Raw genomic sequence first — 12,863 nt, forward strand, 5'->3', positions numbered from 1 at the left:
TTTCATACATTTGATTCAAGTGGGTTATGAACTCCCATTTTTACCCCGTATACAGATTGCAGAATCACATCGGTTACACATCCACGTTTTTACATACTGCTATACTAGTGACTATTGTATTCTGCTATCTTTCCTATCCTCTACTATCCCCCCTCCCCTCCCCTCCCATCTTCTCTCTCTACCCCATCTACTGTAATTCATTTCTCTCCCTTGATTTTTTCCCCTTTTCCCTCATATCCTCATGTAATTTTGTATAACAATGAAGGTCTGCCTCCATTTCCAACTGCAAAAATATTTTTAAGTGACACCTAAGACCATAAACATTATATATACTTATGGGGTACCTAAGACCATAAACATTATATATACTTATGGGGTACCATGTGATGTTTTGATACATGTATACATTATGTAGTGTTTATGTCAGGTCTCCTCAAACATTTATCATATTTTGTGGTAAAAACATCCCAAATCCTTCCTTCTAGCTTTTTAAAACATATAGTAGCTTATCATCATCTATAGTCACCATACTGTGTTTTGACACACTCTTCTTACTTCTAACTGTAACTTAGTACCCATTGATCAACCTCCCCCTGCCCCCACTCTCCAGCCTCTAGAAACCACCATTCTACTCTAAACTTAGCTGTATTTTCCTTTTCTTCCTCCCCTTCTCCCCATCCTTCTGTACTGGGAATTTAATTCAGGAAAGTTTACCTCTGGGCGACATTCCCAGCTTTTCTTTTTAATTTTACTTTGAGACAGGATCACACAAAGTTTCCAAGGCTGGCCTCAAACTTGTGATTCCCTGGCCTTAGCCTCCTAAGTTGCTGGGATTACAGGTGTGCACTACCATGCTGGGCTCAACTGTGTTCTGTTTTCTGATTTGCTGTTTATTGTTTTCCTCTTTAAAAAGCGTCTCCACTTGAATTCCTTTTAGGTGTCAACTACTTTGAGCCACTGATCTTCAAGTAAAAATTACTGACATTTGAGTACAGACTCAACTCTCCCACCAACTAGATGTGATTCTCAATCCTCCCAGATTCCAATCTCCCCACCTGAAGAAATAATAGCTAACATCTGACAGTTAAATTCTATTAAGTGCTTTATGTGGGTTGTCTAATTTACTCATAACAGTGCGGTGAAGTGCTTTTTATTATACCTACTTTATTTCCCCCCTACTTCATAGTTGAGGAAATGGAGGTCTAGACAGTTTTAACAACTTACAGGTTAGTAGTAAGTGGTGGAGCATGATCTATCTCTCTTGTAGAGGCATCCCCAGTGATATTAACTTTTACATCACTTAATATGTCTTCGTGCCATGATCTTTGGGAGAAATCAATTTCTAAGCTTTGCTTTTATTTTATGGATGTTGTAAAATTTGTGTAATTAGTTGGCTTTCCCATCCCATCTCTAGAGTGGAAGGTATACCAGGGAGTGAGTTAAAGGTGAGACTCTCAGAAGTCTCATCATGGTGGGAGGCCATCCTCGCACGTGATTTGAGTTACCTCCTGGCTGGGCAAGAGATGCTTAGACACATCTTTGTGTCCAGAGCTTTCCCCACCCTTCTCAGGTCCGAAGGCTTGTCCGTGTGGAATTGTGTCTGGCCACAACCCCTGAAGACCCAATTGTTGCATCTGACCTTGGGACACTGCCCCCCTTAATCTTCATTGGATGGGATTTTCCCCAGAATTTTTTGTTCCCCAATAAAAGTCCATTCCCTGTCGTGTTCTCTCTCTCTCTCTCTCTCTCTCTCTTGCTGGCCTCTTCAGTAAACCTCGCTACCCTAATAGGTAGCTTGAGGCTGGAGGTAGGAGAAGCCGCCCTGGAGCTGGTTTAAAGGTAATTAGAGTCTGTCTTTTTAATTCAAACTCCCTTTTGGATTTCTCACGTAGCTGAACCTTCATTTATGAAGCCTGTGCTGGCTGTGGGCTAAAATCATGGAAAATTATACTATATGGTGAATGACTGCACTCCAGAGTTTTAACAGTTAGTCAAAATCAAGTTACCTCTTTGGAACCTTTCATTTCATTCATTAGGACCAAATGGGCATTTGCTTGGATAGACTCAATAAAGATTTTGTATGTACCCAGGAAACCATGATCTTTTAGAATATTTGTTTAGTTGCAGTTGGACACCAAATCTTTATTTTACTTATTTATTTTTATGTGGTGCTGAGGATCAAACCCAGTGCCTCGCACGTGCTAGGTGATTGCTCTACCACTAAGCCAAACCTCAGTCCCAGGAAACCATGATTTTATGTGAAGAAAGCTTCAGGTTTTCTCTGACGTCTCAGAAAAAAATTTCTTGTGCTCAGGGAAGACCTCTGCTCTGGTATCTCCGGACTCTAGATTGTGCTTCAGCTGCAGTGGGTTGAAGCAGATCCATTCAAGTCCTTCCCTCTTGGAAAGTAACAGGAGCAAGATGGTGCTGGGAAGGAGTCTGATTTGGCAGGTATACATGACATCCAAAGATGAAGGCCATGGCCCGCAAGGTAAAGTCCTGAAATCTTAGCATCAGGGGCATTCCTCCTGATAGGCAGGGACCATAGAGTGACTGGGAATCCATACAGATGGTAAACATTAAGGAAGTATATCTACAGGGACTTGCCCCCAGTCATCAGTCTAGCGATTGAGTAAATTTTCAGGAATGCATAATGGCAAAAATGTGGCAGAAGCCATATTTTTGGGACCTGAGTGGGAAAGTTTCCAAAGCTCAGACTAGATCAATTAGGGCCCAAAGGAGAAATGAGATTTCAGAACAATACAGAACCTCATCCTCAGAACTAGACACAAGGCTAAAAGTAGACCAGCAACTGAGAGTCAGGCAAGCACTTCTTACATTTCTTTTGCCTAAATGAAGATTAATCCTATACAGATAAGATCAGGTTTAAATCTATACATTGGGTAAAGTTCAGGGAGAGAAGAATGGGCCCAGCAGCGAAGGAAGGAGGGTTGAAAAGGCTGAGTCCAGCAGGACCTGACAAGGAAGCTGTTTGCTTTTGTGATAAAAAGTTTCCTAAGTGTTCTGGCAAGCCTAACAGAAATTGTAGAATTAATATTTTTATGAATGATATTTGGTCTATGATTGCAAAGTCATATTTTGCTGTGCTGGACAGATTTTTTACCATTGAGATATTTTTGAAAAAAAATTTGAATTTGCTGCCAGGCATCTTCTTGTGCCCTTGAATGAGCCCTAGGCTCACCTCCGTAGAATACTGCTTCACCCAAAATTGCATGCACAGAGGCTGTGGAAGGAGGAAAGTAAGGTGGGTCAATACAATGACCAGTTTCTGGATAGAAGATTATCTGGGGTTTGTTTTTTCCATGAGCTTGTAACCTTTCAGAGGCTATATAAGCATAGAATTCACTTTTCCAGTTATGATCATCCAGGCCAACAATAAACAGGAAGGGTCCCTGTGCCTTTTCCAGTGGAATAAGACTACGATGGTTGTGTTCCTCCAGTGGATTTTTCCAGATGTCTACCAAATTCAAAAGGCCTGACTCAGTGATTTTTTGTTTACTTAGCTCATTGCCAAGATCAGGAATAATCATATCCTTGTAATGCAGAGGAGCTATTGTGTTGGCCACACAGGCGTTGATAAGTACAGTGGCTGTGATGCCCTTCAAGAAAGAAGCCATTGAGAGACATAGGTCACCTCCTTTGGAGAAACCAAGAAGCCCAACATTGGGACCTTTCACCTGATAAGGAAATAAAGAGAAAACAAGTTTGGAATTTCTAAGTGGAGGACCGAAACAGTGATTTCACATTCTCTAAGTAGCTTTCTCACATACAATTTTCTTCCCTTTCTTATGCAACATCTATGAAGTTCAAGTTGTCTTCTAATAAACAAATTAATTGATTTCCTAGTATATAGGTCATCCCTTAATATGTATGAAGTCTGGGTCAAGAATATACACAGAGGCCCTTATACTCTAAGTCAAATGAGCAAACTGTTAAATAAATGCATCATTTTTCCCCCCAAGCTTGATAAATACACCACCATAACAATTTATAAGGTCAGGCTCAAATTTAAAATCTTAGAGCTTGCTGGAATTCTGTATTGGGACATGGCATGAAAAACAAGCCAATCACTGACTCCAGCCTCTGGGCCAGCCTCCTTCTCTTCCCACTCCAGGCTCCTTTATATACCTTGAGGGACCTCTCACATTTGTGCATAGACACCCAGTATGCATGTTTAAAGCCTAGGTGTAGGACCCAAAGAAGGAGCATAGAGCAGGAAGCAGGGTCAGAGCTGTTAGGCAGAGAATCTGGGTTTCCAGATCCCAAGGGCATGGTGGAGAGCATGTGGGTTCCAGGTGGACACAATCCCTTGGTCCCTCAGCTGCCTTATTCTATGGGCAGGGGTCCAGTCAAAGGAAGGCCAAAGTATGATACTCTAAACTAAAAGGTGGAGAATGGAAATCTTTCCTTCAGGTTTAAGGGCAGAATTGGTAGTATATGTTGGTTTCTTATTTTTTCAGGGCCTTATCTCCCCTAAATAAACTACCCTTCGCCGTTTAAGATCATCTAGGTTTTAGCAACTTTGCTAAGAGACCAGTCCCTAAACTCCAATAACATTAGATTATCCCACAGGCCTTGAAGAACATCTTATCTTTAGTATTAGAATGTTTGGGTCTCTTTAAATCTAGATGGTAGCAAAGAGTATGTATCATTCCATTATTTATAATCATATCAAAATGTTTGAATTAACTTTTTTTCTGTTATCAAAGATTGCTTTTATCAAACCATAATACTATTATTATACTTAACATTAATGATTCCTTAATATCATCAAATACACAATTCCTATTCAAAAGTCACCAATTATCTAAAAAATGTCTCCGTATACTCAAACTTTTCCCACTACACATTTATATTAATATTATAAATGAGAAAAATTAAACTTTAGAGAGATCAATTTCCTTATTCAGGATGATTAGGCTGCTGTGTGGTATATACAGAACCAAAACTCAGTTAGTATTGTTTTATTGCTTTTTGGATTATAGTAAATGGTTACAAAAGAAACTGAACAGTCAAGTCTTATAGATGGGAGAAAGATGGTTGGACATGGAAAGAATATTACTAGTAACTTTTGAAGGAGCACTGTCTTCCTGCTTATTTCTAGTTCCAGTGTCCTGGTAGGGCTTTTGAATCCAGCCCTGTGTCCACTTGACCCCCTCTCCTCTGAATTCAGCAAGCACCAGAACTCACCTTTGGATGCTGTAGCATAAAGTCTACAGCTTCTTCAAAGTACTCCAGGCGCATATCACTCAAATATTCAGGGAGGTCTTCAAATCTGAAGTAAGCCAGAGCAAGCACAGCAAAACCATGCCCCGCCAGGAGACTGGCTCTGTATTCACAAAGGCCACCACCACTTCCAAACAGATCGATGATCCCAGGGAAGGGCCCCTCACCTGCAGAACACCACAAGTCAAATAACAAGAAGGTTTAGCCTCTCAAAAGATATCCTTGGTTTAAGATTTCTGCAATCAGCAAATAAGTTTTTGAAGCTAGGGAGGTTGGGGGTAGAGAGGTTGGTGAAAGTGGACCCCCCCTTTTTTTTTCATCCTGGGGATTGAATCTAAGGAAGCTTTACCACTCAGTTATATCCCCAGAGCCCCCCCCCCCATTTTTTATTCCTTGGGGTCTTACTAAATTGCTTAAACCTTCTCTAAAGTGTTGAGAGCCACATCCGGAGTCGGAATGGCCCCTGGCATTTTCCCAGAAACAATGGTCAAGAGGTAAGCCATTAAGAAGATGCTGGATTGATTCAATTGTATATAGACTCCTGCTGTCCACCTAGGGTGCCTGCCTGCTACTTAGGAGTTCTCCCAGGGATTTCCTGGGGAGTTCACGCAGGTGGAGGGGGTTCTGGTTGGTGTGGTGTGCCGGAGAGGGGCTGCGTGGGCGTTTGGGAGAGTTCCCGTGGAGTGTGCATGGAGTGCTGTTGGAGTTCAGGCAATAAAGTTTCCTGTTTGAACATACAAATGCTTTGTGGTGGCTCGGTGATTTGTGCCCAGCCAGACTGTGGCACTAAAATGCTGAGGCTGTCTTCCAACTGTGATCCCTTTACCTCAGCCTCCCAAATTGCTGAGATTATAGGCGTATGTCACCATGACTGGTTTATTGTACTTCTTTTTTTTTTTTTTTTTTTTTAAATAAGCTACAGGGAGAAGAGAGGGTGAGCAAATCCCTTCTTTTCTCCTATTTTTGTCACATATTTTCACATTAATAATAATATAAATAAAGCAAGTTAGAAATAACATATGGTGAGATACACATTTCCTTTTTTTTTTCTTTTGGTACAGGGGATTGAACCCAGGGGTGCTTAACTAAGCCACATCTCTAGCTTTTAAAAAATATTTTATTCAGAGACAGTCTCACTGAGTTGCTTAGGACCTTGCTAAGTTGCTGAGGCAGGCTTTGAACTCATTATCCTTTTGCTTCAGCCTGAGGTGCCACTAGACATACAAGAGTACAACACGGCACCCAGCTGAGATATACATTTTCTAGCAACTTTTCTTTGAATTTTTCTTACAGTCATCTATTTGAGAATGGAGCTATAAAGTGCTCTATATCTACAGGAAATCACTAGAATATACTTTCCACCTCCTATTCTCTGCTCTAGACTTGAAGGGAGCCATCCCTAAATGTGCCATGTTTTTTGCATCTGAACATTGGTATATGCAATTTCATTTAACTACAATACTATTCTCTCTCCCTCCTCACTTTTTTTTAAAAGAAGAAACTTTTTTATGTAATAGAAGGTATAAGAGAAGTGAATGAGTAAATTTACAACATCAACAAGAGTAACAAATTTTCAAAATGAATTATATATGGCAGAACAGAAGATATGTGCAATATATACTTCAGAAAAAACTTTACAACTTTGAAGGATCAAAATAAGACTACCAGCCGGGCACAGTGGCACAGGCCTGTAATCCCAGTAGCTCCGGAGGCTGATGCAAGAGGATTGCAAGTTCAAAGCCAGCGGCTAAGCAACTCAATGAGACCTTGTCTCTAAATAGAATACAAAATAGGTCTGGGGATGTAGCTCAGTGGTCGAGTGCCCCTTAGTTCAATCCCCAGTACCAAAAAAAAAAAAAAAAAAAAGACTACTAAAGGTTCAATGCAAAAAAAGATTCATTTGAATACACACATTTGGAAATATTCCTAATATGTATATGTCTGTATATTATATCAATAATATTAAATATATTTAGATCTCTCTCTAGGTATATATGTATATATCTGTGAATATTCACAATTTATTCCAATTGGAAATTTAAAATTGACTAAAATGATTTAAAGATTAAAATATATGGGACAAAATATATACCCCAAAGACACCCCAGCGACCCACCTTCTCCAGCCACACCCTACCTGCCTACAGTTACCACTCAGGGAATACCATCAAGGGATTAATTAACTCATTGACTAAGGCTGATAACCCAATCATTTCATCTCTAAACCTTCTTGCATTACCTCACACCCTCAGACCTATTTTGTATTCTATTTAGAGACAAGGTCTCACTGAGTTTCTAGGTATAAGACCCTACTCCAGCCTTAGGAGTTCACCATGTAGTGAGCAATTCATATTTAAGGTTAGGGATTGCTCAAGAGCTAAAAAAAAAAGCTTAAAAAAAGAGTTTTTAAGAGTTAAAAAACATAATACATTCTCTTATTTTGGGGAATAATCACAGTATTCAGGTTAGGAATACTGTGCACTACAGCAACTCTAGCACTTTTATACACTAAGAGTTGAAGTCAGGAATTTGATTGGAAGGAATGGACCATTCAGGTCCCTTCTACATACACTGCACCCTCTTTTTACTTAGACTAGGGTTTCTCAACTTCAACACCATAGCTATTTTGAGCAAGATACTTCGTTGTTCTGGAGGCTGTCCTGTGTGTATTGTGGGTTATTTAGCAGCATTACTGGTCTCTGCCTGCTACATACCAGTAGCATCTCCCCCTTCAGTGTGACAACCAAAATGTCTCCAGATATTGCCAAGTGTCCCTAAAGAAAGGGGACGACTGATAATATAGGAGTGGACTGTCAGGGAATATTGTGTTTCAAATGACTTGAGGGCACTCTCTATTTGGAGGGGAGGCAGGTTTTATCCCCTTTGGAAATATGATGTGAAAGGAGGCAAAAGTCACCCTTGCACACTCCAGAAGGCAGTGATAATATAAGTATTCAAAACACCCAGAGTCTGGCATCTAATTGATTTCTAAATTGAATGCACTCTTTAGCACCCAGTAAGGGATTGACAGTGCCTCCAGGGAGTGTCAGGAAACCAAGAAAAGCTTTCATTCAGAACCCTTGGGAATAGAGAGGTGTAACTTAAGAGGCAGAAAGAGCATGTTTATCATGCCCTTGGGTTCAATCCCCAGTGCCTTGTGTGTGTGTGTGTGTGTGTGTGTGTGTGTGAGAGAGAGAGAGAGAGAGAGAGAGAGAGAGAGAAGCAGCGGGGAGGAGAGATATCCCAGCTACTCAGAGGCTGAGACAAGAGGAACTCAAGTTCCAGGCCACAGCCAGACACTGTCTTAAAATAAAAAGGGTTGAGGGTAATAGCTCAGTTCTGGAGCGCCTCTGATTTCAATCTTCAATACTGATTTTTTTTCCCCTAACCGGGGATTGAATTAAGGTGCACTCGACCACTGAGCCACATCCCTAGCCCCAATTTGAATTTTTAAATTTAGAGACAGGGTCTCACTGAGTTGCTTAGCACCTCGCTTTCGCTGAGGCTGCCTTTGAACTCTCGATCCTCCTGCATCAGCCTCAGGAGCCGCTGGGATTACAGGAGTGCGCCACCACTCCAGGCTCCGAAAAATTTTTAAAAATTGAAAAAAATCAGAACTCACTACAATCTTGGGGGCAACTTTAGGGATTGTGGTTAGGGAACCACAATCACGTGTTTGAGGGCCAGGCAAGAGGACTGGGGGACCACGCGTGTCCCAACGACTGGACCAGGTTCTGAGCAGCAGGTGACTTACCTGGCGGCAGGAAGAGCGTGGCCCGCACCCGGCCCTCGCGCACCGGCACCCGCCTGACCCCGGGCGGCAGGAAGTGGCGCTCGTGCAGCGCCCGGGCCAGCAGCCGCCCGGCGTCCGGCTCGTGGCCGTCCAGCACCTCCAGCTCCACCACGAAAGGCGTCTGCACGTCCCGCTTCACCAGGCGCCCGAATGGCTTATCAGGCTTCATGGCCCAGATCAGCCCCATGGGCTCCAGGCCCGCGAAGCTGCCGCCCAGCGCGGGCGCGCGCGCCAGGTCCAGCTCGCCCGTGGCGTCCGCGCGGTAGCGCGCGTGGGCGCGGAAGAGTGCGCCCTTCTCGTCGCGCAGGGACGCGCGCAGCGTGACCTGCTGCTTGGGGGCCAGGCCTTGCACCGTGATGTGTAGCGGCTCGTCCCAGCAGCCGCGGCCCGCGGGCTCCAGGATGAGCTTCGCAACCATGCCCACCCGGGGGGGAAAGGGAAAGACGGATCAGAGAGCTCCTGACCCTGGCCTGGCCTCTCTAGCCGTCGGGGCGGGGGGAGTGGGGGGTGGGAAGAAGTTGCCACTGAACCCTTCGCACTATCCTATTGGTTGCGATCCGCTGTGCGAGGCCCCCTAGTGTTTGTGGGGAAAAACAGTTGCCCTGGATGGCCAAAAGGTTACGTGTAACCTTAATTTAACGCGTTAAGAGTAAGAATTAATCTTACTTTCCAGCGTGGTGAGGTCCAAATACAGGTAGAAAGGCTGATTGGAAGGCATAGTGTTCCAAAAATCTCCATTTTGCAAAGACATCCCAGGTAACTCAGGTGATTCCTGAGCAAGATGGCCTTGATCCCCGCTTACCTCTCAGTTCCTTACCAAGTCTTTTCCTGGAGCTCCTGGAACCTGGAACTGCCAGAGCAGGTTAATGCTTTTGGAGTCAGACCACCTGGGCTCCACTCTGCCTGGAGATCTTTAGCAGAGCACCCAATGAAACCTCTGAATCTAGTTTCGTCATCTGAAAAGATTTGTTGGGACTATTAAATGGGCTAACATGTAAAAACACTGTGGCCTCAGTAGGCAGGGAAAGAGAACATTGTTTCTCTACTCACAGATATAGTCACTGGCATTATGAGTTTGTGGTTTTATCAGAATTCTGGCAGGAAACAAGTGACCCTTACAAACTGGGTCATTAGAGAAGAGTTCATAAAAGGACTATTTACAAATGCATGAACAATATTAATAAAGAAAGAGGGAAAGGGAGAAAGAAAGAAAGAGGGAAAGGGCGATGGAACCCAATGAGGATTTGTGTGGCACTGAAGGCCTGAAGAATCAAGTGCTTCCTGGTTAATGCTTTTGGAGTCAGACCACCCGGGCTCCAGGGTCTGCCACTTTCCTAGGAGGGAGGCAGGCAAACCTGTGATGATGACACAGGTGTGTATGTGCAGGTGAAGTACATACTGTGGTTTCATTGTACTCTTTCTTTTTTAACATCTTTAAGACTCTATGAAAATTCTTTTGACCTTGTAGATGCTATTCTTGAAGAACTACTGATCTATTACATAGCCTTTGTTCAAATTTTGCTGATTTTTCTACTAATATCCTTTTTCTGGACCAAAATCCAATCTAGGAGCACATGTTAGGTTAGTTGTTTTTCATCTTTATTTGCTTTTCATGATTGTGACAATTTTAGAGTGTTAGCTAGGATTTTTCTAGAATGTTCCTCCATTTAGGTTTCATGTGGACTGCTGTTTGCCTATGAATGAATTCAGGTTTTGCATTTTGGGGTCAGAATACAAAGTACTGTTGTGCCCTTCTCAGTCCAGGATGTCAGGAGGTACTTGATCTCCATGTCCCAGCAGGGTTGGTGTTAATGGAATCCCTGCACTGTCCTTATTCCAGCTCTGGAGTCAGTCATTTCTCCTAGGAGCCATGGTTCCTTTTATTGGAGAAACCAAGATCTCCATGCAAGGTGTGCTTATTGTCACAGAGTTGTTGTAGCTTCTAGGACTTTCAGTAGACAGAGTCAGGAAATACATGGCTTCTGACCTCATAGGGAGCTGATAAGGAAGAAAATAGAGGTATTTACTACTATTACAAATAGTAGTAAATGATATAAAAGAAATAAAATGGGGAGATGTTAAAGCAAATGGCTCGGGCCACTTTAGCTATAATACTCAGGGCAGACCTCTGAAGATGTGACGTATAAGCCAAGACACGAATGATGAAAAAGAGTTGGGCATGTGAAAATCTGAAAGGAAAAAGCATCTGGGAGTGGGAACAGAAAGCAAAAAGGCTTTGAGATGGGAATGAACTTGGTGAAGTTACACAGAACTCTGTCCTTCACTTCAGCTGCTGAGGAACTTGTCCACGATGAACTTGGGACCTAGATGCATATAACCAACATCAAACACATGCTTATCTGGACCTGGACTCATCAAGGTGGAACCAAAATTTAAAAGCCCAGACATTTCTCCATAAACATTCAACAGGTTTCCTTCTTTTTTTTTTTTAAATTGGGGCTTAAACCCAGGGGTGCTTAACTACCAAGCCACATCCTCACCCCTTTTTTGTATTTTATTTAGAAACATGGTCTCACTGAGTTGCCTAGGGCCTTGCTAAGTTGCCAGGGCTGGCTTTGAACTCAAGATCCTCTTGCTTGAGTGTCACGATGGCAAAAAAGGTGTGACTTAGGCAGTCAAGGGAGATAATGTCCACACACTTCTGCCTTTGTGAATGCTTTATTCACTCAAACCACTCAATACGATTTCACTCTATAGGTTCTTAATCAAGAAAATGACAATCCTTAATACTAGGCACTGCAATAGATATAATCAATTCACAGCAAACAATTCTAGATTAATTCTAAGCACTGCAAACACACTTAATCATGACAGGCTCATGACAGACATTCCCTCTGGATGCTAAGCTCAAGCCTTAAAGTCTTAGGCTTTAAGTCCAGCAGATGCACACTCACTCAGACTGTGGTGATCAGATCAGGGACCAAGACAGGCTTCTCCTAGGGTGGAGCTGACAACTCCAGTGGAGGAGAGGGTCATAGGGAGAAGATGCAGCTCTCACCAGGGTCAACATGTGGCTGTAGTGTTTGAGAGCGGTGAGGAAAATGCAGAGGATCAGGCAAATGATAAGAAGAGTTGGGATGTCAGTCCAGGTCCTCATCAGGCTCTCAGGTATGAGGGCATCAGTGTCAGCTGGATAAATGTTTATTTGCTCCATCATTTATATAAATTTTGGGGCTTCTGACCACCCTTTCAATCCCTATCAGCTGCCACTGGGTCTCTCAGTTACATCATTTACCCTGGGGTTAAAACATCTGGTCTGGCGGTCCCCACCCTGATATTCTTGCCTTTCCCCCTTATCGGATGAGAGCAACATGACAGAGACTTCACTCTTGAGTTTGTCAGGGTTGGGGGAAGTGACCTGTTTGGGCCTGAGGGCCATACAAGAGGGCTCCAGTAGGTATACCTGATGAGACTGCAGGTTTCAAAATGGAGTTTTAAAATGGAGTTGCTTAGGCTCAGGACTAAAGGCTTACACTCAGCCCCCTGAGCCACTGGGATTACAGGCATGCACCATCACACCCAGTTCAACAGGTTTCCTTTGTCATTATACTCTTGTCCTACAGTAACTTGCTAGTGGCTTCTCTTTGGCTAAACTCAACCATACACCTAACTCAGGTTCTGTCTAATTACCTGTGAGGATGGCCTTAGGCCTGAGCCTAAGCAATTCCATTTTAAAAACTCCAGTTTGAAACCTGTAGTCTCACTAGGCACATCTAACAGAGCCCTCCAGAAGGCCCTCAGACATAAACAAGTCACTTCCTCTGACCCTGATGTGATAGTCAAGCCAAAGTGACTCCATTTTG

The 12,863-nt window shown here is 43.0% G+C and overlaps 1 protein-coding gene across 1 annotated transcript; it reads right to left on the reverse strand.

Annotated features, from left to right (window-relative positions):
* Positions 1-1,323: 1,323 nt before the first annotated feature.
* On the reverse strand, positions 1,324-9,521 carry Acot6 (acyl-CoA thioesterase 6). The gene is made up of 3 exons (XM_076848107.2): positions 9,001-9,521; positions 5,212-5,414; positions 1,324-3,698 (listed from the first exon to the last, which is right to left on the reverse strand). Exons 1-3 carry the CDS (start codon positions 9,455-9,457, stop codon positions 3,093-3,095), a joined length of 1,266 nt encoding a protein of 421 aa, XP_076704222.2. The 5' UTR covers positions 9,458-9,521; the 3' UTR covers positions 1,324-3,092.
* Positions 9,522-12,863: the final 3,342 nt, after the last annotated feature.

Source organism: Callospermophilus lateralis, chromosome 3 (assembly GCF_048772815.1).
Source record: "Callospermophilus lateralis isolate mCalLat2 chromosome 3, mCalLat2.hap1, whole genome shotgun sequence".
NCBI classification, from domain to species: Eukaryota; Metazoa; Chordata; class Mammalia; order Rodentia; family Sciuridae; genus Callospermophilus; species Callospermophilus lateralis.

Excerpts from the sequence above, each read along its gene's own strand:
- Acot6 (XM_076848107.2), bottom strand. The coding sequence starts at position 9,457 with ATGGTTGCGAAGCTCATCCTGGAGCCCGCGGGCCGCGGCTGCTGGGAC. Across the intron at positions 5,415-9,000 it reads CACGCTCTTCCTGCCGCCAG|GTGAGGGGCCCTTCCCTGGG; the intron begins GTAAGTCACCTG and ends GGTGTTCTGCAG. Across the intron at positions 3,699-5,211 it reads TTATGCTACAGCATCCAAAG|GTGAAAGGTCCCAATGTTGG; the intron begins GTGAGTTCTGGT and ends TTTCCTTATCAG.